General features: G+C 48.1%; 2 protein-coding genes across 6 annotated transcripts in view; one reads left to right on the top strand and one right to left on the bottom strand.

The window, feature by feature from the left end:
• The window catches only part of ILF3 (interleukin enhancer binding factor 3), a 28262-nt gene extending 22385 nt beyond the window's left edge, over positions 1 to 5877 (top strand). For 2 of the 4 annotated variants that reach the window (XM_056847882.1, XM_056847881.1), the window contains 3 exons: positions 1830 to 2213; positions 4110 to 4238; positions 5230 to 5877. In XM_056847882.1, the coding sequence (XP_056703860.1) occupies positions 1830 to 2213; positions 4110 to 4238; positions 5230 to 5360 (644 nt within the window). In that variant the 3' untranslated portion in view covers positions 5361 to 5877. Of the gene's footprint in view, positions 1 to 1829; positions 2274 to 4109; positions 4248 to 5229 lie in introns of all 4 variants that reach the window. The other 2 variants (XM_056847879.1, XM_056847878.1) reach the window with 2 other exon arrangements.
• A 4894-nt stretch (positions 5878 to 10771) lies between these two features.
• Positions 10772 to 20993, bottom strand: QTRT1 (queuine tRNA-ribosyltransferase catalytic subunit 1). 2 transcript variants are annotated; one of them, XM_056847884.1, is made up of 10 exons: positions 20784 to 20993; positions 20606 to 20674; positions 18452 to 18590; positions 17832 to 17910; positions 16372 to 16487; positions 15264 to 15402; positions 14523 to 14598; positions 14221 to 14330; positions 13618 to 13702; positions 10772 to 10924 (listed from the first exon to the last, which is right to left on the bottom strand). In XM_056847884.1, exons 1-10 carry the CDS (start codon positions 20991 to 20993, stop codon positions 10772 to 10774), a joined length of 1176 nt encoding a protein of 391 aa, XP_056703862.1. The 2 variants fall into 2 exon arrangements, with proteins under 2 accessions (XP_056703862.1, XP_056703863.1); XM_056847885.1 differs by lacking the exon at positions 20606 to 20674.
• Between the last annotated feature and the right edge of the window lie 1490 nt (positions 20994 to 22483).

Raw genomic sequence — 22483 nt, 5'->3', positions numbered from 1 at the left:
CAGACCTACCTAACTGGGGCAATCTCAAGACAGTCACCATCTTTCAGCCTAACTTAACCTCACAGAGTTGTGGTCAGGAGGGGAGAAACATGCGTGCTGCCCTGAAGCCCTTTGGCGGAAAGGCAGGATGAAAACTTGGCAGGACAGCTTTTGCATTGGAAGAAAACATAGCACGAAAACTGGCATGTTCATTACTCGGGAGGGTATGTTATGCTTCAGTATCGAAAGACAGTCTAGTTTCAGCCCTTATAACGTGTTGCGTCGAGACTCATCGCTGCAGAGAGCTGGAAAAGATGCATCTGTTGAGGCTGGGCTAGCCTTCAGGTTTTCTGTAGATTCTGCATACGTAGAGACCTTGCTGATAACAAGTTTGAACAAACAGAGCCCCCAACTTCTAGCAGGGTCAGAAACATTTAATACACCAGAGTTGTAATATCTTTAGACACTGGCAGTTGTCCAAAGGCGTTTGTTTAACAGACAAGCTCTTTTTGTGTACGAAAAACAATTTTGTCAGTTCTTCACATTGTGTTCCTCGCTTACTTCCTTGTTGCTATCTGTGGACAGACCTTTACTACCTTAATCCAAACCTTTGAGATATATCACTTTGGTATTGTAACCTTCCCTGAGCCTGGTTTTGGCTGGGGAGGGCAGGCTAGAAATTCAAAATAATAATAATAATAATTCACATAGCAGTTTACTTCCTTCATCACCCACTCCAGATGTTACACCTGGGTGGGGAGGGACCTTACAATTTTATTGCAATTGGTGAAGTTACTGGATATGCAGCCCTGAAATTATATAGTTATGTGTTCTGGAGTTCTTTTCAGTTGAACGCAGCAACCCGCACTAGTGGCCGATCAGTTTGAATCTAGTCCTGGCTCCTGTGATGTTGGCATTTTTTACAGCGGGGTGCACCTACGTTTGGCAGAATTGTACATGACATTCGGCCTGGGCCCTGCCAATGAAGGGGAAAGAGGGAGCGTTTCTTCCAGCCGGAGGGGTAGACCGCATTCCGGCCTCAGGGTCATTTCTAGTGCGGTGGATAATTGCTGAGACACCCAGGTTCAAACCCCTAGTCTGCCATGGAAGCTTGGTGGGTGACCATGGGCCATTCACTCAGCCTTAGCCTGCCTTGTGGATCGTTGTGGGAAGGGGAGGAGGATGGCCTAAACCCCTTTGGGCTCCCGTTGGGGAGAAAAGTAGGATGGAACTATTTAAACAGATTGTGGGGGAGAACACCTGGCCTAAGTACATGGCAGAGTTTGTTCCAGATAAAACTAGCTGAAAGCATTCAGCCCTTTGGAGTGAGGGAAGCTAGGAGTACAGCGTTCCAAATAAAGCTCCGACACTGCCAGAAATTTTGTTAGTCTTTAAGTGGCACAGAGTGGTAAGCTGCAGTCCTGCAGTCAAAAGCTCTGCCTATGACCTAAGTTCGATCCCAACAGAAGTCGGTCTCAGGTAGCCGGTTCGAGGTTGACTCAGCCTTCCATCCTTCCGAGGTCGGTAAAAGGAGTACCCAGCTTGCTGGGGGTAAAGGGAAGACGACTGGGGAAGGCAGTGACAAACCACCCTGTAAACACAGACTGCCTGGTAAAAGTCGGGATGTGACGTCACCCCATGGGTCAGTAATGACCTGGTGCTTGCACAGGGGACTACCTTTACCTTTTAAGGTGCTACTGGACTCTTGCTCTTTTCTACTGCTAGTGCAGACTAACCTAGGCATTCCAAGTAGTCACCTACAACCCTAGCTCTGTTGCCCCAGAGCATGCGGCACTATGAAACCACCGTCTTGTGTTTTCAGCGTCTTGACTGTACTCTCTTCTGTTTAGGTCAGTTCTATAGCAACGGCGGCCATTCCGGCAACGCAGGAGGGGGCGGTGGCGGCTCCTCTGGCTACGGCTCTTCCGGCTACGGCTCCTACTACCAAGGCGGCGACTATGGCTCTCCCGCTCCTCCCAAACATGTCGGCAAGAAGCAGCCGCACGGTGGCCAGCAGAAGCCTTCCTACGGCTCAGGGTACCAGTCCCATCAAGGCCAGCAGCAGCAGCAGTCGTACAACCAGAACCAGTACAGTAACTACGGCCCCCCGCAAGGCAAGCAGAAGGGCTACAACCAAGGCAACTACGCTTCCTATTCCAATTCGTACAACTCTCCCGGTGGTGGCGGCGGCGGCGGCGGCGGAGGAGCAGACTACAACTATGAAAGTAAATTCAGTGAGTTCGCGTTGAGTGGGGGCAGGGGAGCCACGGAAGCCTTTCACAGGCGTCTCTCTGGTACGTGGCATGTCAGAGTTCCAAAGGGGATGGATGGTGGTTATGTAGGAGGCAAAAAGAGTACATGGGGCTGCCTCACACAAATTAAAAGAGAACTGGGTGAGGAAAGTCTGGGAATGGTGGAAAGGGAGGGAGAAAAAGGAAAAGGGGAATGAAACCCAACCGAAAAAGAAAAAGAAGAAGCTGGGTACCCAAGGTTGGGTGGGATAAATAAAACAAATTGATAGCGAAAATATGATTTATTTAAGGCGTTATTTCAAGATAAAAGATTATTTTCAGAAATTGTTAAACAGCACAATGGCATTTCCTACGGTTGATATGCTGTAACCACGTGCCAGATGCGTTTCGGCCTGTTTGGCCTTCCTCGGTGGTCAGTTGAAACCCATGTAAAACATACACACATATTTACAAAGCATATATATAGATATACAAACATATAGACAGTTACATATCAGACCAGGCATGTATATAGGTTGTATAGTCTTATTTCCAATTATACAAACATCTGGTTAGATTGTCTACAAGTTGTTATACTGGGCTGTATATGTCTCCCATACAAAATGTGTGTGCCATTATCAACTGCGTCTGGCACTTGGTTACAGTATATCAACCTTAGGAAATGCCATTGTGCTATTTTTAACTATTTGTTAAAATAATTTTTATCTTGACGTAGAGGCTTAAATGGTGGAGAGGGAGCCAGTGGCTTGGATACGATTGGCTGTGCTGAGATGTTCTGTGGCAGGGAATAAGCAAAGTAAAAACTGCGTTCAGACAGCGTCTCTTCTAATGTCAAGATCCTGGTCTTGAGATGCCTCTCGCACGCAGAGCTTTGTGCAGGTCGCGCATCAGGAATCCCAATGGGGCATTTTATGAAGCCCTGTTCAAGTTTGCTTCATTCTCTTGCTCGTGCACCGAGAACTTAACGGAGCTGCAGAAAACACACTGAAAAGCTGTGATCTAACAATCTTGGGGTGGATTTGGGAACACATGAGGCTGCCTTCTACTGAATGAGACCCTCGGTCCATCAAAGCCAGTATTGTCTACTCAGACTGGCAGCAGCTCTCCAGGGTCTCCGGCAGGGATCTTTCCCATCACCTACCTGCCTGGTCCCTTTAAACTGGAGATGCCGGGAATTGAACCTGGGACCTTCCACATGCCAAGCAGATGCTCCATCACTGAGCCACGGTCCCTGACCCCAAAACCATTTCAAATGCATAGGTAGACTGGAGATGCTGGGGATTGAACCTGGGACCTTCCGCATGCCAAGCAGATGCTCCACCACTGAGCCACGGCTCCTGACCCCAAAACCATTTCAAATGCATAGGTAGACTGGAGATGCTGGGGATTGAACCTGGGACCTTCCGCATGCCAAGCAAATGCTCTACCCGTTGCCCACGGCCCCTCCCCAAACTGTTACCTTGATAGATCTCCAGTTTCTCGTCAGTGTAACCCCTCTGTTCCATGCTGGATGGCCCAGGCTAGCCTGATCTCTTTAGATCTTGGAAGCTAAGCAGGGTCAGCCCTGGTTAGTGCTTGGATGGGAGACCACCAAGGAAGCCCAGGGTCGCAGCGCAGAGGCAGGCACTGGCAGACCACCTCTCAAGGTCTCTTGCCTTTGAAAAACCCTACAGGGTCGCCGTAAGTCAGCTGTGTTGACAACAAAAAAAGCCCCATTATTGTTGCAAGATCCCACAAAAGGGGACCTTAGCATCCTTAACAAAAGGGAAAGGCCCCTTTCTGAAAAGCCACCTCCCACAAGCCTTGTCGGGCCTGAATATGTGCAGTGCTGTCTGTGTGAGAGGCGGGACTTTTCTCAGCGTGTCTTCTTAATTCCAGGTTACGGTGGCGGAGGTGGACGCGGAGGCAGCGGCGCAAACAACTATGGCTCAGGAGGCACCTCCTACAATGCTGGTTCCCACGGCGGCTATGGGGGAGGATCTGGGGGCGGAGGGTCCTCTTACCAAGGTAAGGAAGGTCAGTAAGGAGTGTATAACACGCAGCTGTGAGATGCTTGTGTGTTGGTGGGTCAGGTTTTGTTCTCAGTGAGTTGCACCCTGTGGGGTGGGGTGTCGCATCCAGTCTTTTCTTTGTGGTCCCCGCTGACCCTCCCCAGGATATCATACACATCCAGGAAACCTGATTGGCTGGAGCGCTGGGATCCCATTTAGAAAATAGCAGGGAGAGAGGGGGCTCCTGCCCCTTCCGGCCTGGGCTGAAGCTCCGCATAAAGCACTATGCCTTGCTTCTTTCCTAAATTCCTTGTGCATCCGGAGGGGGGCGCTGATTGGTCCGTGTGTTTCACATAATTCAAGTATTTCTCTTCCAAACTTGCCTTGATTTGCTTTGTTTTTTAATTTTAATTTTTAATATGAAGGGGAGGGGAGGGAAAGTACAGAGAAAAGGAACATTCAAGAAATGAAACAATTCGGTGGGGGGAAGAATTACTTATATACCTAGATGTTTCATGCTACATGGCCTTCACAAATCAAGACTGTTTTCCCAGCATAAAAATATAGTTTGTAGAAGAATCAAAATTAATATCGGTTCTAGCCTTCTAGAATTCACTGTCTGAATACGCAATCATGGCCAAAATGACCAATTTAGTAAATAAAGATCAATATTATTATGAGGTGTTCCTTGAAAAACTGAAATTATATTATCAATATGTAAAGGTTTAGCGATAGAAGTTTAGAATCGCGATTATATTTTTATGTGGGAGGAAATGATTGTGTAGGCCATGTAGCATGCAACATAGTATTCTATACTAACAGGTATAGTAGATAGCCTCGATTTGTTGTGCCTCTAGGGTGGGGGGTACTGGCCAGCGACGGTCAGCCCTTGTGGGCTCCCAGGACATTCTGTTGAGGCTTTGCGCCTCCCTTGTATTTGGACTTGCGAGAGTTGATGGAGTTACTATACTGGCCTGTTGGTAACCCCCCTCCCCCCTTCTCTCTAGGTGGATACGCTCAGTCAAACTACAACTCTCCAGGGTCAAACCAGAATTACAGCGGGCCTCCCAATTCCTACCAGGCCTCTCAAGCCGGCTATGGCAGAAATGATCACAGCATGAACTATCAATATAGATAAGCCAGCTGTTCCCGTGGGTGTTAGCTTGTATCTTCTAAACCCGCGCACCCTTTGAATATTGAGTTTTTATTGCATCACCGTAAACATGTAAACCCTGTTTCCATGTTGCAGTGCTCTTTGTGATATCAGTCACTAATGGTTGAGTACCTTGTAATTCATACTTAGCTGTATTTTGGACATTTAATGGTGTATTTAATGGTTTGTTAGTTTCCCATTTCAACTTTAGTCTAAATAGAATTTTGAGTTCACTCGGTATCCTTTTTCCGTTTAAACGACATTCAGGTGTTGCCACTGTGTATGGCTTTAAATCGATAAGGGATATCTTTTGCTAATGCTTTCGTGAAGTGAGTTAAAACGAGCTTTCTGTATTTTAATGCTTTAGTGTTTTTCAGTTTTATAAGTGAAGATTTTATTTTAAAACTCGTGGGAAAGAGTGGGGGTTTGTATGTCTGGATCATTCAGACAGCACATCTGGATTATGCTGAATGTAGACAAATAAACACGAACTCTTCATGTGTCTGGTGGAGTGTTATTGTATCCAAATGACATTCCTCGAGTATTCAAAAAGGTCACTCTTACTAGTAACAGCCCTTCATGTGGAGCAGTTGGGTTGTCTAAATCCTAACACTCCTGGGGTGGATTTCATTGAAATTCATTCAGAACGGCTTGCTGTTCCCATGGACTGGTTGGGCAGGATTGGCCTCTTCTCTCTGGGTTGTTAAAAGTCGTCCTAGAAGCTGTTTGCTTCGTTGCCGTTCACATTCTTGCACTGGAAAGCACTATCTGGGGCTCTGGAGTTTGAGATGAAGAGTAGCCATGACAGCGTAGAAGGCTAAATGTATCTATGGGGCGTTAATGAAATAGGAATTCTGCAGGCTCAAGAAACTTTGTTGATATCCGCTGTTTTGACCTCTTAAGCTTTGGGGATTTTCAGTGCTCACCAGTTACATGCTCCCTTGAAAACGTCAGTGCATGTCTGTGTTTTGCACTGTGTAGCGTGTATGCCTATTAGAAAAGACCTGGGTTGCCATAGCGATATAGCATGTTGGGGCGATCTGATGAGCCAGTCAAACTTAAAATGTCAAAGAAGATACAGGATTATTAATACATAACTTCACCTTGAGTTTGAGGCTTTGTACTGGCATGAATGGACTTCTATCAGTTGAGCCTATACGAAATAGCAGGTGTGCAAAGTCTCACCTGTGTATAAAATGTTTGGTTGGAGTAGCATTTTTTTTCAAGAAAGTGGGCCACCCCAGACAATACAAGTTAATTACTGACTCCAGATGCCTCACCCACCAAAAGTTCCTTCATCTTCACTGGATTCATTTTCAATTTGTTAGCCTGCCTTCCAAGTACCTGTTCAGGATGCCTGTTCTAGTCTGATGGAAAGAAGTCTGGGTGTCAGTGTGTTCCCTGGCGATACTTCAGACCTGCAAGCCCACCTCACCTTGCAGTCATGTGTAGATGGAAATCAGAAGAGCCCTGCTGGATCAGACCAGTGGTCCATCTAGTCTGGCATCCTGTCTCACACAGTGGCCAACCACTTCCTCTAGAGGCCCAACAACAGGGCATAGAAACCGAGGCCTTCATAAGAACATCAGATGAGACGCAGTGGCCAACCGGTTCCTCTGGAGGTCCAGCAACAGGACATAGAGGCTGAGGCCTTCCCCTGATGTTGCCTTCTGGCACTCGTATTCAGAGGTTTACTGCCTCTGAAGGTGGGGGTTCCCTTTAAGTCACCATGGCTCGTAGCTACTACGTGTTAGACAGCACAGGGAGACAATACAGAGTAGAGTGCTGTAGCCTGATACCACTTAGGGCAGGGGTGTCAAACAAGGCCTGCTGGCTGGATCCGACACCTTGAGAGCTCTTATCCGGCCCGTGAGCCAGCCAAGGCAGTACCCCCACCCCCACGCTCTCAATCTGGGCTGGCCCAACCAAGTGACATTTTGTCATATCTGGCCCTTGTAATAATTGAGTTTGACACCCCTGACTTAGGGCTTTCAGTTGCTTCCAGTCACAGGTTACAGCTTGCCCTGCACTAGATGCAGAAGTTTCATTACCCCTGCAGTGCATCTGGTTGCTGTACAGGCCATAGCCAGGGACCTATATAATGAAGTAGCTCAGGTAAAATTAAGAGCAGTAACACCTTATCAGCTAACAGAGAGCCAGCGTGGTGTAGTGGTTTGGAGCGGTGGACTCTAATCTGGAGAACCGGGTTTGTTTCCCCTCTCCTGCACATGAAGTCTGCTGGATCACCTTGGGCCAGTCACAGTTCTCTCTGAACTCTCAGCCCCACCTACCTCACAGGGTGTCTGTTGTGGGAAGGGAAGGTGATTGTAAGCCGGTTTGATTCTGCCTTAAGTGGTAGAGAAAGTCAGCATATAAAACCAACTCTTCTAACAATGTAGGCGTCACTGAAACAGACTACCAGCTACCCCTTTGGAATCATATCTCTACTATTGCCACCCATTTTGTTGGTTGCCCCAAAGCAGATGAGAAAGCTTGCTGAGACTTGAAATATTGGGGACGTATTTTGCCAGAAAAGAAGCCCAAAACCATGGATGTTTAGTCTGCATGGAACTCCTACAATTAATACTGGAGATGGTCTAGAAAGGGAAACGGAAAAACAAGCCCAAAATCTGTGTAGTATCTTTCATTAGGATCAATCAAATTGACACACAACATTGTGCAGACTTTTTAGCTCACCAGAACTCTTTAGGGTGTACATTACATAATTTTAAAAGGGTTGAGAGCATTTTGTTTGGGCGATGGTGCTAATGCTCCCATGTGCCTGCAATGGCCTTATTACATAAGAACATAAAAAGGCCCTGCTGGATCAGACCAAGGTCCATCAAGTCCAGCAGTATGTTCACACAGTGGCCAACCAGGTGCCTCTAGGAAGCCCACAAGCAAGACGACTGCAGCAGCATTTTCCTGCCTGTGTTCCAGAGCACCTAACAGAATAGACATGCTCCTCTGATCCTGGAGAGAATAGGCATACATCATGACTAGTATCCATTTTTACTAACAGCCATGAATAGTCCACTCCCCTCTTCAAGCCTTCCAAGTTGGCAGCCATCACCACATCCTGGGGCAGGGAGTTCCACAATTTAACTGCGTTTTATAAAGAAAAATTTCCTTTTATCTGTTTTGAATCTCTCACCCTCCAGCTTCAGCAGATGACCCCATGTTCTAGTATTATGAGGGAGAAAAGCTTCTCCCTGTCCACTCTCCAAACCATGCATAATTTTATAGACCTCTCTATTTCACCAATACCAAGTTCTTCCACCTGGACTTTTTCTTGACTTGAGGGCCTCAAGAAATGTGACTAATGCTGAAGCATGAGTGTATAATGTGAGGATCTTTTCTCAGGAAAGAAGGGGGCAGGAAGATTCTGACCTTTCAATCTGCTTCCCAAAGATGCTGGATTGGAACTAGGCAAATCTTTACTGGGTTACTAGAAATTCATGAGCCTGGAAGCAAAAGATGGTTGCTAAAAGGATGCCCAGAGAAGACTGGATGAATGCGGTAAGCATGAATTTCCTGTAGACTCTGGTGAGTAATTGCACAATATTAACCCTGTAACAATGTTGTTAAAAAAGCCATCCTTAGTTTTTAAATAATTCAACTTTACCTACAGTGTTTTGAACCTAAGATATGGAATAAACACTTTCTTGAATTCTAAAGGACCCAAAATAAAGTATTTCTAACTGAAAGAATGCATTCACAAGCCCCTCCTGTCATTTTGTGTTGGCTTCCTGTTAGGTTGGTAAACTCTAGCTGCCCAAGCCTTTGCTTGGGCAGGTCCTCCCTTTCCTCTCCCAAGGGGTGCTAAAAACAAACACCTGCTGCCACTAGAAACTCTGAGAATAACTCCTGCTAAAGGGAGTTGAATGTTACCCTGGGCCTGAGTTGCCACTTAGAGATCCTTTGCTCCTAGGAGGGGGCGATCCATTGCGACATTGTGCCCCAGGAAGGGTGAGATTACCTGCTTCCCCCCCCCCTGTTACCACGATTCAGAAAGCAAGACCCAATAAGCATGTGTTTCCAGAGATGAGTCTTAAAAGCATTCGAAAGATAGGAATGTTTAATTAAATGAAAAGAATGCACGTGGTCTGTTCAAGCATTCAGGCTGAGCAAGGGTATAAAGAAAAGGTGAAAAAACAGTCCCCTTTCCCTACACTCGGTTCTTGCCTTAGGCGATGTTTAAATGGGACAGGCCCTGGCCTGGATGGCCCAGGCTAGCCTGATCTCATCAGATCTCAGAAGTTAAGCAGGGTCAGCCCTGGTTAGTATTTGGATGGGAGACCACTAAGGAGGCCCAGGGTTGCTATACAGAGGAAGGCACTGGCAAACCACCTCTGTTAGTCTCTTGCCTTGAAAACCCCATAAGGGGTCACCATAAGTCGGCTGTGACTTGACCGCACTTTATACACACACAGTATTACTTGCCCCGACCTGGCTAGCCTGATCTTGTCAGATCTCAGAAGCTGTGCAGGTTGGCCCTGGCTAGTATTTGGATTGGCAACCTCCAAAGGAATACTGGGGTCGTGACACGGAGGCAGGCAATGGCAACCGCTTTTGAACGACTCTTGCCTTGAAAATCCTACAGGGCCGCCAGAAGTCAGCTATGACTTGATGGCCAAAAAAAGAAAAGTGCTACTTGAAGTGGCCGTAGTTTCACATTCAGCATTACCTCGGTTCTCTGGGTTGGGACTTCTCCCCGGTGTCCCTCAACCTGTTGACAAGATGGAGTCTGTAAGCAAAGACGGAGTCGTGCATGGCTTTCACCTCCCTGGTCGGACGTTGTAAGATAAAAGAGCTTCTCTGTGGTCAGAGCATAGGTGCCTGGGGCCAAACAGCAGGCCCCCTCCTCTGCGGTTCTCATGTCGCTCCTCGCAAAGAAGCCCCCATACCCAAAAAAACGTTTCTGGCCAAAAACCACAAGAAAGGAACAAAACTATTCGGCTGTACCATTTTATTTGCTTTGAGTCTGGACCATTAGATGCTTTTGAGAAAATTCAAGTCTCAGCCCGCCAGCAACACACACCCACCTTTATAGGCACAGACAAATCACTTAGAAAAGGCAAATGTAAAGTATTAAAAAGTTGAAAAGATGGAATACAAAAAGTATTTAAAAAGTAAAATGTACACCCAAGAAATTTACAGGCAGTTCCATTTAAGCACCAAGAATCTGTAACGTCACCACCGTGGATCAACAGCTGAAGGGACCACGTCCTCCAATTCCGCTCCAGAATTCCTTGGAAAGAACGAGGTATTCTGTGTGGAGACAGTCTAAACCCTTGTTGTGGAAAGAAATACTTGTAAGCAGAAGGACCCCAGAAAACTGGCAACACCTAGGAGCCTTCAGGAAGTTGAATGCCCCCCGCTGGCGTGGGTACCTTTTACTCCAGAGTGATGCCCACGGAGGCCAGAGCTTCAGTGGCCCACTGTGGATAGCTCCCTCTGTCGCCATACATGGTCTTCATGAAATCCTGGACAAACTCTGGGAACCTCTGCTGAATGATATTCTCCCGAATCGAACGCATCAGGTTCAGCTGTAGCAGAAGAAGAAAGACGCTTTTCCCATCAGAGAAAACTAGCAGAAGAAAGATGCTAATGCGATCTTGGGGTGCATCAACAGGCACACCATCCAAATCACAAGATGTCATAGTTGCGCTGTACACTGCATTGGTCAGGCTGCACTTGGAGTGTTGTGTGCAGTTCTGGAGGCCTCACTTCAAAAAGGATGTGGACAGAATCGAGCAGGAGCAGAGGAGGGCGACGAGGATGATCAGGGGCCTGGAGACCAAGCCCCTCGAGGAAAGGCTCAGGGAGTTGGGAATGTTTAGTCTGGAGAAGAGGAGGTTGAGGGGGGACATGATTGCTCTCCTTAAATATTTGAAGGGCTGTCACTTAGAGGAAAGCAGGGAGCTGTTCCTGTTGGCAGCAGAGGACAGGACTTGCAATAAGGGGTTTAAGTTGTGAGAGGAAAGGATATAAGGAGTTTTTTACAGTAAGGGTTGTTCAACAGTGGAATCTGTCAGGCTGTTATCTCGGTTTAGATGTTTCCTTTCGTTTCTCTGCTGAACCGTCCAGACTTCAAGGACGGCTACACATACCAAAGCCTGGGAACGCCACTCCTGGGAAATAATGCTCTGTTTATGCTTTGTAATCTCCCGCCGTTTCTCTGCCTTATATTTCCAAGTAACGGCAAGACAAACCATAGCTGTCATCTTATCCTCAATGCACTGTATTGCCTATTTGACCAGTAAAGCCATCTGCTTGGAATCTGATTGTCTCTGTGGTGATTTCTGGTTCGATGGGTCAAGAGCTTACAGAATCAGGTACCCAGGGAGACAGTGAGTTCCCCCTCACTGGCAGTCTTTAAGCAGAGGCTGGATAAGAACTTGTCAGGGATGCTCTAGTCTAGGCTGATCCTGCATTGAGCGGGGGGGGGGGGTTGGACTAGATGGCCTCTATGGCCCCTTTCCAACTCTATAATTTTTCCCATCAGGGAAAACTAGCAGAAGAAGAAAGACGTTTTTCCCACCTTCAGCATCTCAACCAATGAGAATAAAAAGCAAACAAGGGGGGAGTAGCCCAAATCCCAAGATTGAACTCTTAGTCCAATCCAGTTTGGGCAGCAAAATATCCCATGAGTGCCGCAAATCATGAACCAGTGCTGGCACTTGTCACAATTCTCGCTACGGGCACTGTGCAAAGAGATGCTGAAGGTAGCGCTTCGAACAAGCAGGTGCCAAACTCCGAGGAACCCAAACAATGTATTTTACTGTATTTGCGGGACAATTTATGCAAGTTCTATATACAGTAGTTGTATATACACAAATGCATACAAGTTGCCCGACTCAAAAGTGTTGGTTTTGCTCTTTAAAGCCCTGCATGGCCTCGGACTGGCTTAGCTGAAGGACTGTCTTCTCCCATACATAGAATCATAAGAGTTGGGATCACCAGGGTCATCTAGTCCAACCCCATGCACAACTCAGGAAATTCACAACTACCTCCCCCACTACGCACCCCCTAACCCTCCCACACCTCCAGTGACCCCTTCTCCATGTCCAGAAGATGGCCAAGATCCCCTCCCGTGATCTGCCTAAGGTCACAGAATCAGCATTGCTGACAGACGGCCATCTAGTCTCTTAAAAACCTCCAGGGAAGGAGAGCTCACCACCTCCCGAGGAAGCCTGTTCCGCTGAGGAACCGCTCTAATGGTTAGAAAGTTCTTTCTAACATCTAGACGGACCTGACCGGGACTTAAGATCACAGGAAGAGGCCCTCCTGACTGTCCCACCAATCAAAGAAGCTCAACTAATGGGCACACGAGAGGGTATTTTGAGTGGCAGCCCCACGATTATGGAACAATCCTGTCCAGGGAGGTGCGCCGGGCCCCTGCACTTTCGATTGTTATGAGGCAGTTGAAGATGGTTTTACTTGGGACTGCGTTTGGTTACTACTAGCAGTCCTGAGGTGTGAGTTTAAATTCTGGTTTTTATGTTTTTAATGGATTTTCTTCAATGAGTGTGTTATCTAAGTTGTAGGTCACCTTGAGCTCCATAAGGAAGAAAGATGGCTAATAAACATTTTAGACTAAATAAATTCACCAAATTCTTCATAGTTTATTATTTTTTTTAAGGTAAAGGTAGTCCCAGGTGCAAGCACCAGGTCATTTCTGACCCGTGGGGTGACGTCACATCCCAACGTTTACTAGGCAGACTGTGTTTACAGGGTGGTTTGCCAGTGCCTTCCCCAGTCGTCCCCCCTTTACCCCCAGCAAGCTGGGTCCTCATTTTACCAATCTCGGAAGGATGGAAAGGCTGAGTCAACCTTGAGCCGGCTACCTGAAACCAACTTCTGTCAGGATCGAACTCAGGTAGTGAGCAGAGCTTTTTTGACTGAAGTACTGCAGCTTACCAATCTGCGCCACAGGGCTCTTTCATAGTTTTTTACGCTTCCAACATTAATTGGGGTGGGGGGGGGGGAGGAAAAATAGGAATATCCAAGCTTGGACTGGATGAGGAGGGAATGGCAGGGAACCACAGCCATCGTGGTCAAATGTGTCCCTCAAGGAGAGCCAAAAAGGCAGCAGTGTGATCTTGTCCCACTCCCTCCCAGTATCACACCACGGGGCGACGTTCCAAAGGGCGTCGGCTGCACGGCGAGTTGGAAAAACACCAACGAAAAGGTCAGGGACGCCTCCGAAGCTGAAGACAGCTGCAGAAGATGGACTGACCTGATAGGCGACGTTATGAACAGTCACGTGGTGCATGGCGGCGGTGTCGTGGCGGAAGAGCGCGTGCAAGAAAGCGCGGCTGTATCTGCAAGGAGACAAAAGGGGAACAAGACCGATCGTGACCAGAAACCCGAGGAACGCAATGGAGGGTAGAGAGAAGAGGAACTGACTGATTTTTTCCCTTCAGACATTGAAAGAGAATGGGACCCTACATCAGCCGATGTAACTACGGTCAAGAACCACCTTTCAAGATAAAGTTTTGCAGGGCAGCTCAGAGAAAATTGGGAAGCCATTTCCCCCTGAATGTGTGTGTGTAAAGTACCATCAAGTCACAGATGACTCATAGTGACCCTGTAGGGTTTTCAAGGCAAGAGACGTCCGGAGGTGGTTTGCCATCACCTGCCTCTGCGTGGGCTGAGAGAACTGCGACTGGCCCAAGGGCACCCAAGCAGGCTGCATGTGGAGGAGTGGGGAATTAAACCCAGCCACAGAGGAGGTGGGCTGCCCTCCGGCTAAGCACCGTGCTCGGTCTCTAGCTGGCTCTCAAGGGAAACGGGATGATCTCCAACCGGAGGACACCCCGGTGGCCCTGAGGACACTCACCTCTGGCAGGTGGGGCAGCCACAATTCTCGTCGATGGGCTTCAAGTCCTTGGAGTACCGCTTGTTCTTCAGCTGCAGGGAGCCCGAGGGGACCAAGGCCGAGCCAAAACGCTGGAGGTGGACAGAGCAACGGGGTCAGCGGGGTTTAGGAAGCTTTCCTGGAAATTTCTTGTTTCTTTGGCTCTCCAGGAACTTCACCCTCGCCAATGTCGTGAGGGCCTCCTGTTCTAGTTGATGCTTCCGCTAAATGGGGAGACGCCCCCTCCCTTTCAGCCCTTTCCTACGGATGAGGCAGCTACTTACCGCGGTCCTGGTGGGGAAGACGCAGTCAAACATGTCGCAGCCCAGGGCCACGCACACCACCAGGTCTGTGGCATATCTGAGCGGGAAAGACAGCACAGACGCAGCCGTGAGGCGGATGGCTAAGGCGCTTGCCCACTATTTGCTGGGGCAATACCCCAGCCCAAACCAGGCTACGGGGTCCCTCAGGGCAGGGGTGTGGACACAGCCCTGCCACTACTTAGGCACAAGTTTTCTATTTTTTTGCTGCCAAGTCGCAGCTGACTTACAGTGACCCTGCAGGGGTTTCCAGCAAGAGATGTTCAGAGGTAGAAGAAGGAGTTGGTTTTTATATGCCGATTTTCTCTTCCTTTTAAGGAGAATCAAAGCAGCTTACAATCTCCTTCCCTTCCAACCTTCTAAAGTGACTTCTAAAGGTCAGGAAAGACGTGCATAATGATAATGAAGCCCCAAAGTAGACTGGGGGTGTGTGTGATCGCCATGGAAACAACCCCATGCACAAAAGGCTTTGGAGTGCCCAATCAGGGAGAAAAGTGGGACATAAATAACAAGTAAGTAAAGGCAGTTTCAGACTACTGTTTATTTAAAACATTTTTTTTGCCACCAGGCCCTCAAGGCACTGAAGAGTAGTCAGGGCTAGTGGCCAGGGCCCTGCTGGCAGCAATCCCATTTGCGATGCCTTGTTAGACCCCAAAGGAAGGCCAAGGCCCCTTCCCTCCCCTGCAGGCTGAGTCCTTCCCCTACCCGACTCCCATCAGATAGCGGGGCTTGTCCCGAGGCAGGTGACTCGTGCTGAGGGCCACCATCCTCCAGAAGTGGTCCTTGGCTTCGCCACCGCTCAAGCCCCCGATGGCAAAACCGGGCACGTCCCGCTTAGTCATTTCTGCAGGGGACAGAAGACAGTTACAGCAGCACGGGCTTCCCTCCAGGAAAACTGCTGGCCACACTCCCAGCGGGAGAGGCTTTCCAGAGGGGGGCAGCTGCTGAAAATGCTGAAAGGACTGGAAAATGTATTATTACTCCACTGACGCCTACACCCTGCCACCTGGCCCACAAAGCCATTTACGGAGCTACAAACAGTCTCCGGACAAAGTTTGAAAATTCAAAATGAGTTAATGAGCATAAGAACAAGAAAAGCCATGCTGGATCAGACCAAGGCCCATCCAGTCCAGCAGTCCTCCCCTCTTGTCTTTCATAGGGATGGGGCTGTGGCTCAGTGGTAGATCAACTGCTTGGCATGCAGAAGATCCCAGGTTCGATCCCCGGCACCTCCAGTTAAAGGGACTAGGCAAACAGGTGATGTGAAAGACCTGCCTGAGACCCTGGAGAGCCGCTGCCGGTCTGAGTAGACAATACTGACTTTGATTGACCAAGGGTTGGATTCAGTATAAGGCAGCTTCATGTGTGATCATATTTCCTCTCATTCCCTAGTATTCGACACCACAACATCCCAGCAGCAAGCAAGTGTACTCCTGACTCCCATGGAATAAAAAAGGCCCACCTTTAGCAGATTCATCTACCAATTAAGCTCCAAGCGTGAGCTTTCCTGATCTGCATTTGAAGCACGACAAACTCTTGGAAGGCCAAGGCATGCACCCCGCACCGGGCCCCGAGGAGCCACGGAGTGATTGGCATCTTCCACTTTGGGCCCAGGCAACCAACTTAGGACATCCTAAGGCGGATCCCCACAGGCCTCTTCTAAAAGCTTCAAGGCCAGATTGTAACAGAAACCCAAGTGAGAAACTTGAGGCCAATGGAAGACTTGCCATCTTCAATCAAGAGCCATAAAACAGTCAGCTAGAAGCGTAAGTCACTCGGGAACAAAAAGAACTGACACGTGGAGAGAGCTCACCTTCAAGACACTTGGTTCGGAGGGCAGGATCCAGCCCGCCTTGGATAATGGCAAAGAGATTTTGCTTGCCAGGAGTCTTGTGTGCTGTGATACATCTGTCCAGCCAACGAATGGACCTGCCAGTTTGAGAAAAGGTAACCCTCTTCACACCGCTCCACAGACATCAACCACAGGGGAACTGCAGTTATTAGAGTACAAATCTCCCTTAGGACATCCCACTCCACGCATTCCAGGGTCAGAATGCTTTTCACCGCAGCAGAGATGCTTTAAAATGTGGTCACAGGAACTCGGTTTGGTCCGGGAAGGCTTACGCCAGCTGCTCACTACAGGTCTTTCCTCCTCTGCAGGGACCCAGTCTCTACTTACTGAAATTCTGCAAAGGGGGCTCAGGGCTGAACATAGGGCCACCAAAGCTCATTTCTCTTATGAACGACTTGTAAGAGCAAATAGTGTCTACATAATAACTCACATTTGACAGGCAGAATTAGAAGGTTTTGTTTTGTTTGTGTTTGCCGTCAAGTCGCAGCCAACTTAGGCCGACCCTGTAGGGTTTCTTAAGGCAAGAGACGTTTAGAGGTGGTTTGCCGTTACCTGCCTCCACGTCACGACCCTGGTATTCTTTTGGGGTCTCCCATCCAAATACTGACCAGGGTCGACCCTGCTTAGCTTCCGAGGTATGACGAGATTTTCTCCCTCTCCCATAATACTAGAACGCGGGGTCATCTGCTAAAGCTGGAGGGTGAGAGATTCAAAACGGATAAAAGGAAGTATTTCTTCACGCAACACATAGTTAAATGGTGGAACTCCCTGCCCCAGGTTGTGGTGATGGATGCCAACTTGGAAGGCTTTAAGAGGGGAGTGGACATGTGCATGGAGGAGAGGGCTATCCATGGCTACTAGTAAAAATGGATACTAGTCATGATGCATAACAATGCTCTCCAGTATCAGAGGAGCATGCCCATTATATGAGGTGCTGTGGAACACAGGCAGGAGAATGCTGCTGCAGTCATCGTGTTTGTGGGCTTCCTAGAGGCACCTGGTCGGCCACTGTGTGAACAGACTGCTGGACTTGGCGGGCCTCGGTCTGATCCAGCAGGGCTTTTCTTATGTTCTTATGATACATACCCATTGTCTCCAGGATCAGAGGAGCATGCCTATTATGTTGGGTGCTGTAGAACACAGGCAGGATGCTGCTGCTGCAGTTGTCTTGTTTGTGGGCTTCCTAGAGGCCCCTGGTTGGCCACTGTGTGAACAGACTGCTGGACTTGATGGGCATTGGTCTGATCCAGCAGGGCTTTTCTTATGTTCTTATGAGATCTGGCTAGCCTGGGCTATCCAAGTCAGGTCTGGAGGGTTTTACTGGTAGCAAATAAAGAAAACACTCCTGGACTAAAAAGCAGACAGCTGCAAAGACCAGAGGAGCAAACACCACAGAGAGAGAGGCCGCATGCAGCACAAACCTGAACATGGCTTCCTCCACGCGAGGGCCACTCACTGTGCTGCTGACCACATCGTCCAACTGCATCATGATGTCCGAGCCTAGGAAGGAAAATGCCACAAGAAGGTGGACGATAAGTAACGTCAATAAAATTAAAAAACAAGAAAAGTCAAAGGCAGATTAATCCTCTAATAATAATAATAAGAGTTGGTTTTTATATGCCGACTATCTCTACCACTTAAGGGAGAATCAAACCGGCTTACAATAACTTTCCCTTCCCCACTACAGACACCCTGTGAGGTAGGTCAGGCTGAGAGAGTGTGACTAGCCCAAGGTCACCCAGCTGGCTTTGTGTGAAAGAGTGGAGAAACCAACCTGGTTCACCAGATCAGCCTCCGCCGCTCATGTGGAGGAGTGGGGAATCAAACCCGGTTCTCCAGATCAGAGTCCACCGCTCCAAAACCACCGCTCTTAACCACTACACCACGCTGGCTCAGCTGGTTTGTAGATTGCATCATCTAGGAGTTCTGTGGCTATCTGATGCTATGAACACAGTTGGGAAACAGCTGGGCCACACAGAAATCTCTCCAGCTGTTATGGAGGGAGAAGGAGCTTCAATTATCCAGGAACAGGACAAGTTACCGAGAGCGTTCTGGATCTCAATGGACTTCTCTGGAGTCAGCAGGATCTCCTTGCCATCATAGGGAGAATGGAAGAGCACACCCTCCTCGGTCACCTCAGAGAGCTCCACCAGAGAAACCATCTGGAACCCTCCACTGTCCTACAGGAAAATATGGACAAAGGGAGGAGTTAAAAGACACAGGTTATTCCATGATATATATAGAGAAGCCAAGTTTCATACGACTGAGTGATTCGGATGGGGAATAAAGTTTCCTTGTGTTCCATACATAAACACAGAAACCCACACACGGATTTGCATTCTGTCCTTAGCACTGCGGGGCATGAGCAACACACACACCATCCTTTTAACTCCATTTAACTTCTCCGTTTTTGTTCCTGTTGAAGAGCTGGTTTTTACATGCCAACTTTCTCTACCACTTAGGGGAGACTCAAACCGGCTTACAATCGCCTTCCCTTCCTCACAACAGACACCCTGTGAGGTAGGTGGGGCTGAGAAAGCTGTGACTAGCCCAAGGTCACCCAGAAGGCTTCACGTGGAGGAGTGGGGAAACCAACCTGGTTCACCAGCTTAGTGAGTTATAGAAATTAGTATTTTTTAATATTTTTATATTTTATAGTAACAAATAAGTTTGAAACTGTCAAAGCACTTCTTCGGAAGTCAGGTGAAGGGTCACAAAAGGTGGTGGGTGGTGGGAAAAGGGGTATCTTAATAGATTTAATAATGATACTTTTAATTGTATTAGTAAATATGTATGGATACTCCTGGTTTTTCTTATTGTTACTTTGATTATTATTATTATTTTGTTGTTATAACAATTGTTATTTTTTATGTTATAAAATTTAATAAAAAATTATTTTAAAAAAAAGAGTCCGCTGATCATGTGGAGGAGTGGGGAAAGCAACCCAGTCCTCCAGATTAGAGTCGACTGCTCCTAACCACTGCTTTTAATTTGGGGGTTGGAGACTAGGGAAAGGACAAGGCTGAGGAAGGGGACAAACCTCAGCAGGGCATAATCCCATGGATTCCGCCCTCTGGAGCAGGCATTCTCTCCAGAGGAACTGATCTTGTCTAGCAGTAGAAAAGAGCAATCTAGTAGCGCCTTAAAGACTGACAAAGTTTCTGGCAGGGTAGCAGCTTTCATGAGGCACAGCTCACTTCTTCAGTCTTTAAGGTGCTGCGGGACTCTTGCTCTTTTCTACCACTAGAAGACATCAGTTCCTCTGGAGGGAATGGCTGCTTCAGACAGGCCGAGTGTGGCTATGGCTCATGGAAGCTCACACCCCTGCCAGAAATTTTGTCAGTCTTTAAGGCGCTCCTGGACTCTTGCTCTTTTCTTCTGAGAGCCAGTGTGGTGTAGTGGTTAAGAGCGGTGGTTTGGAGCGGTGGACTCTGATCTGGAGAACCGGGTTTGATTCTCTGCTCCTCCACATGAGCGGCGGAGGCTAATCTGGTGAACTGGGTTGGCTTCCCCACTCCTACACATGAAGCCAGCTGGGTGACCTTGGGCTAGTCACAGCTCTCTCAGCCCCACCTACCTCACAGGGTGTCTGTTGTGGGGAGGAGAAGGGAGGGTGATTGGAAGCCGATTTGAGAAAGTTGGCATATAAAAACCAACTCTTCTTTTTCTTCTGCTAGTGAGACTAACACAGCTACCCATTGTGATCTCATTTAGAAATCAGTTGGAGAGCAATACTGACCCCCAGAGTCACAGTGTGTGTGTGTGGGGGGGGAGGTAGTTGTCAAATTCCTGCACTGAATTTTCTAACAGCAGTTCCTCAGTGGAACAGGCTTCCTCGGGAGGTGGTGGGCTCTCCTTCCCTGGAGGTTTTGAAGCAGAGGCTAGATGGCCATCTGTCAGCCATGCTGATTCTGTGACCTTAAGCAGACCATGAGAGGGAGGGCACCCTTGGCCATCTTCTGGGCATGGAGTAGGAGTCACTGGGGTGTTTTTGGTGGGGGGGAGGTAGTTGTGAATGTCCTGCATTGTGCCGGGGGTTGGACTAGATGACCCTGGAGGTCCCTTCCTACCCTATGACTCTATGACGGACCAATGGTCTGATTCAGTAGAAGGCTGCCTCATGCGTTCATCTCCGGGCCCCACCTGGAGGTTGGCAACCCCGGCTCCCCGACCCCCCCCCCTTTTTGCCACTCACCGTCAGCAGGTTCCAGGGCCAGCGCATGAAGCCGTGCAGGCCGCCGCCCGTCCGGATGAGCTCGGGGCCCTGGCGAAGGAGAGAGAGGGCGGAGAGGGGCTCGGGGTCAGCCCCTTCGCGACCCCCCACCCACCCACCCCCGCTCGCCCCCCACCCCGCCCCGCCCCGCCCGACTCACGGGGCGCATGCCCAGGTGGTAGGTGTTGCCCAGGCAGAGGCGGCAGCCCAGGGCGTCCAGCTGGGCGGCGGTGAGGCCCTTGAGGGCCCCCTGCGTGCCCACCGGCATGAAGACCGGGCTCTCCACCCGGCCGTGCGGCAGCCGCAGCTCGCAGGCCCGCGCCCGGCTCCGCCCGCACTCGGCCGCCACGCGCAGCGACAGCGCCGCCATGGCAACCGCGGGGGAGGCGGGACTTCCGGGCCAGGGAACAGGAAGCCGCGGGTCGCCGGACGCCGCGCGCACGCCGCTTCCGCCCGCCCGCCCGCGCCCCCTCTGGCCCGGGAGGGTACTGCGCCTGCGCCGCCCCATCTAGGCCGAACGAAGTCAAGCAACAGTACATTGAAAGGGCGCTTTCACACATGTCGGATAATGCACTTTCCCTCCACTTTCTTTGCTTTTTTTTTAATATAATTTTTATTATTTTTCAATAATTACCACACATCTCATTTGACAATACAACCTATAAACTAATCTTTAAACCAACAAAGCATTGACAAATATTTAGGTGTACATCTTCAACATTAAATCTAATTAAATGTGGTGAACTTCCCCACCAACTTCCTCCCAACATTAATCTGGTATCTCCTTTGTATTAACATTTTCTAATCCTGATATATTATTATTTTAATGTTATAGTTCCACCATATAGAACCTTTCCATAATTAATGATAAAATAACAATAACAATAAGCAGGGGGGAAAGAATAAACCATAGGGAAAAAAACAGAGACAACACAAAATATATTAATACACTGTTCTCCAATCACTCATCTCTGTCATATTATAATGGATTAGATCTTAAAAAGCTTAAATCCCTAGGAAATAAACTAATTAATATTGTAATACCTCTACTCCCCCCATTCCCATTATAAAAATCAAATTAAAATTATTCCGGCTTTCTCAGCCTTTCTTTTTAAACTTTTTCTTCTGTCTGGAATTCCTGTTGTCCACTTTCCCTCCACTTTCAATGCGCTTTGCAGCTGGGTTTTACTGGGAGAAATGGCAAAACCCATTTGGAAACTATTTGTCACCGTCTCTGACATATTACAGCACATAAATGGTATTTTGTTGTACATGTGCAGAATTTTTCACTATAAAACTAAAAGCTACACATACAAACAGCTACACAGTTATATAATTGAAGGTGTAGTTACTTTTAAAAAGAAGGAACTAAAGCCTCTGGTTTCATTGAGTTTATGTGTCTGAAAATACACTGACAGATGGCAGGAGAAATGCTTCTTTACACTTTCAGTAACGAGCTCCTTTACCCTTTCAAGGTAAACCTTGAGGAGAGCTCCACCAGCATTTAGGAGAACTCCATTACCTTTTTTTAATGAAGGAGCACAATAGCCTTTTCATATCTTATCGGCTATGAACAGTCTTCTTGCCTGTTCAATGCCAAACACTGTTTTTCTACCCTTTTTCAATGACATTATATGCCTTTTCACCCTACCAAGGACATTAAATGTTCTCTACCCTCCAAACCACATGGCTAGCAAATGCTAACTAATGCAATGTAAGCATATAATTGTGTTTTATGATTTAAATGTGTAGACATTATACTATTGATTCACAAATGAATGTAATGAATGCGTCTTATGCTGGCGATGAGAATGATGTTAAAATTGAGTATATAGAGTGATTATAAAGCTTAAAATGATA

Source organism: Euleptes europaea, chromosome 4, assembly GCF_029931775.1.
Source record: "Euleptes europaea isolate rEulEur1 chromosome 4, rEulEur1.hap1, whole genome shotgun sequence".
NCBI lineage: Eukaryota > Metazoa > Chordata > Lepidosauria > Squamata > Sphaerodactylidae > Euleptes > Euleptes europaea.
The sequence above is the reverse complement of the archived record's forward strand: the minus strand, read 5'-3'. Positions and strand labels throughout refer to the sequence as shown.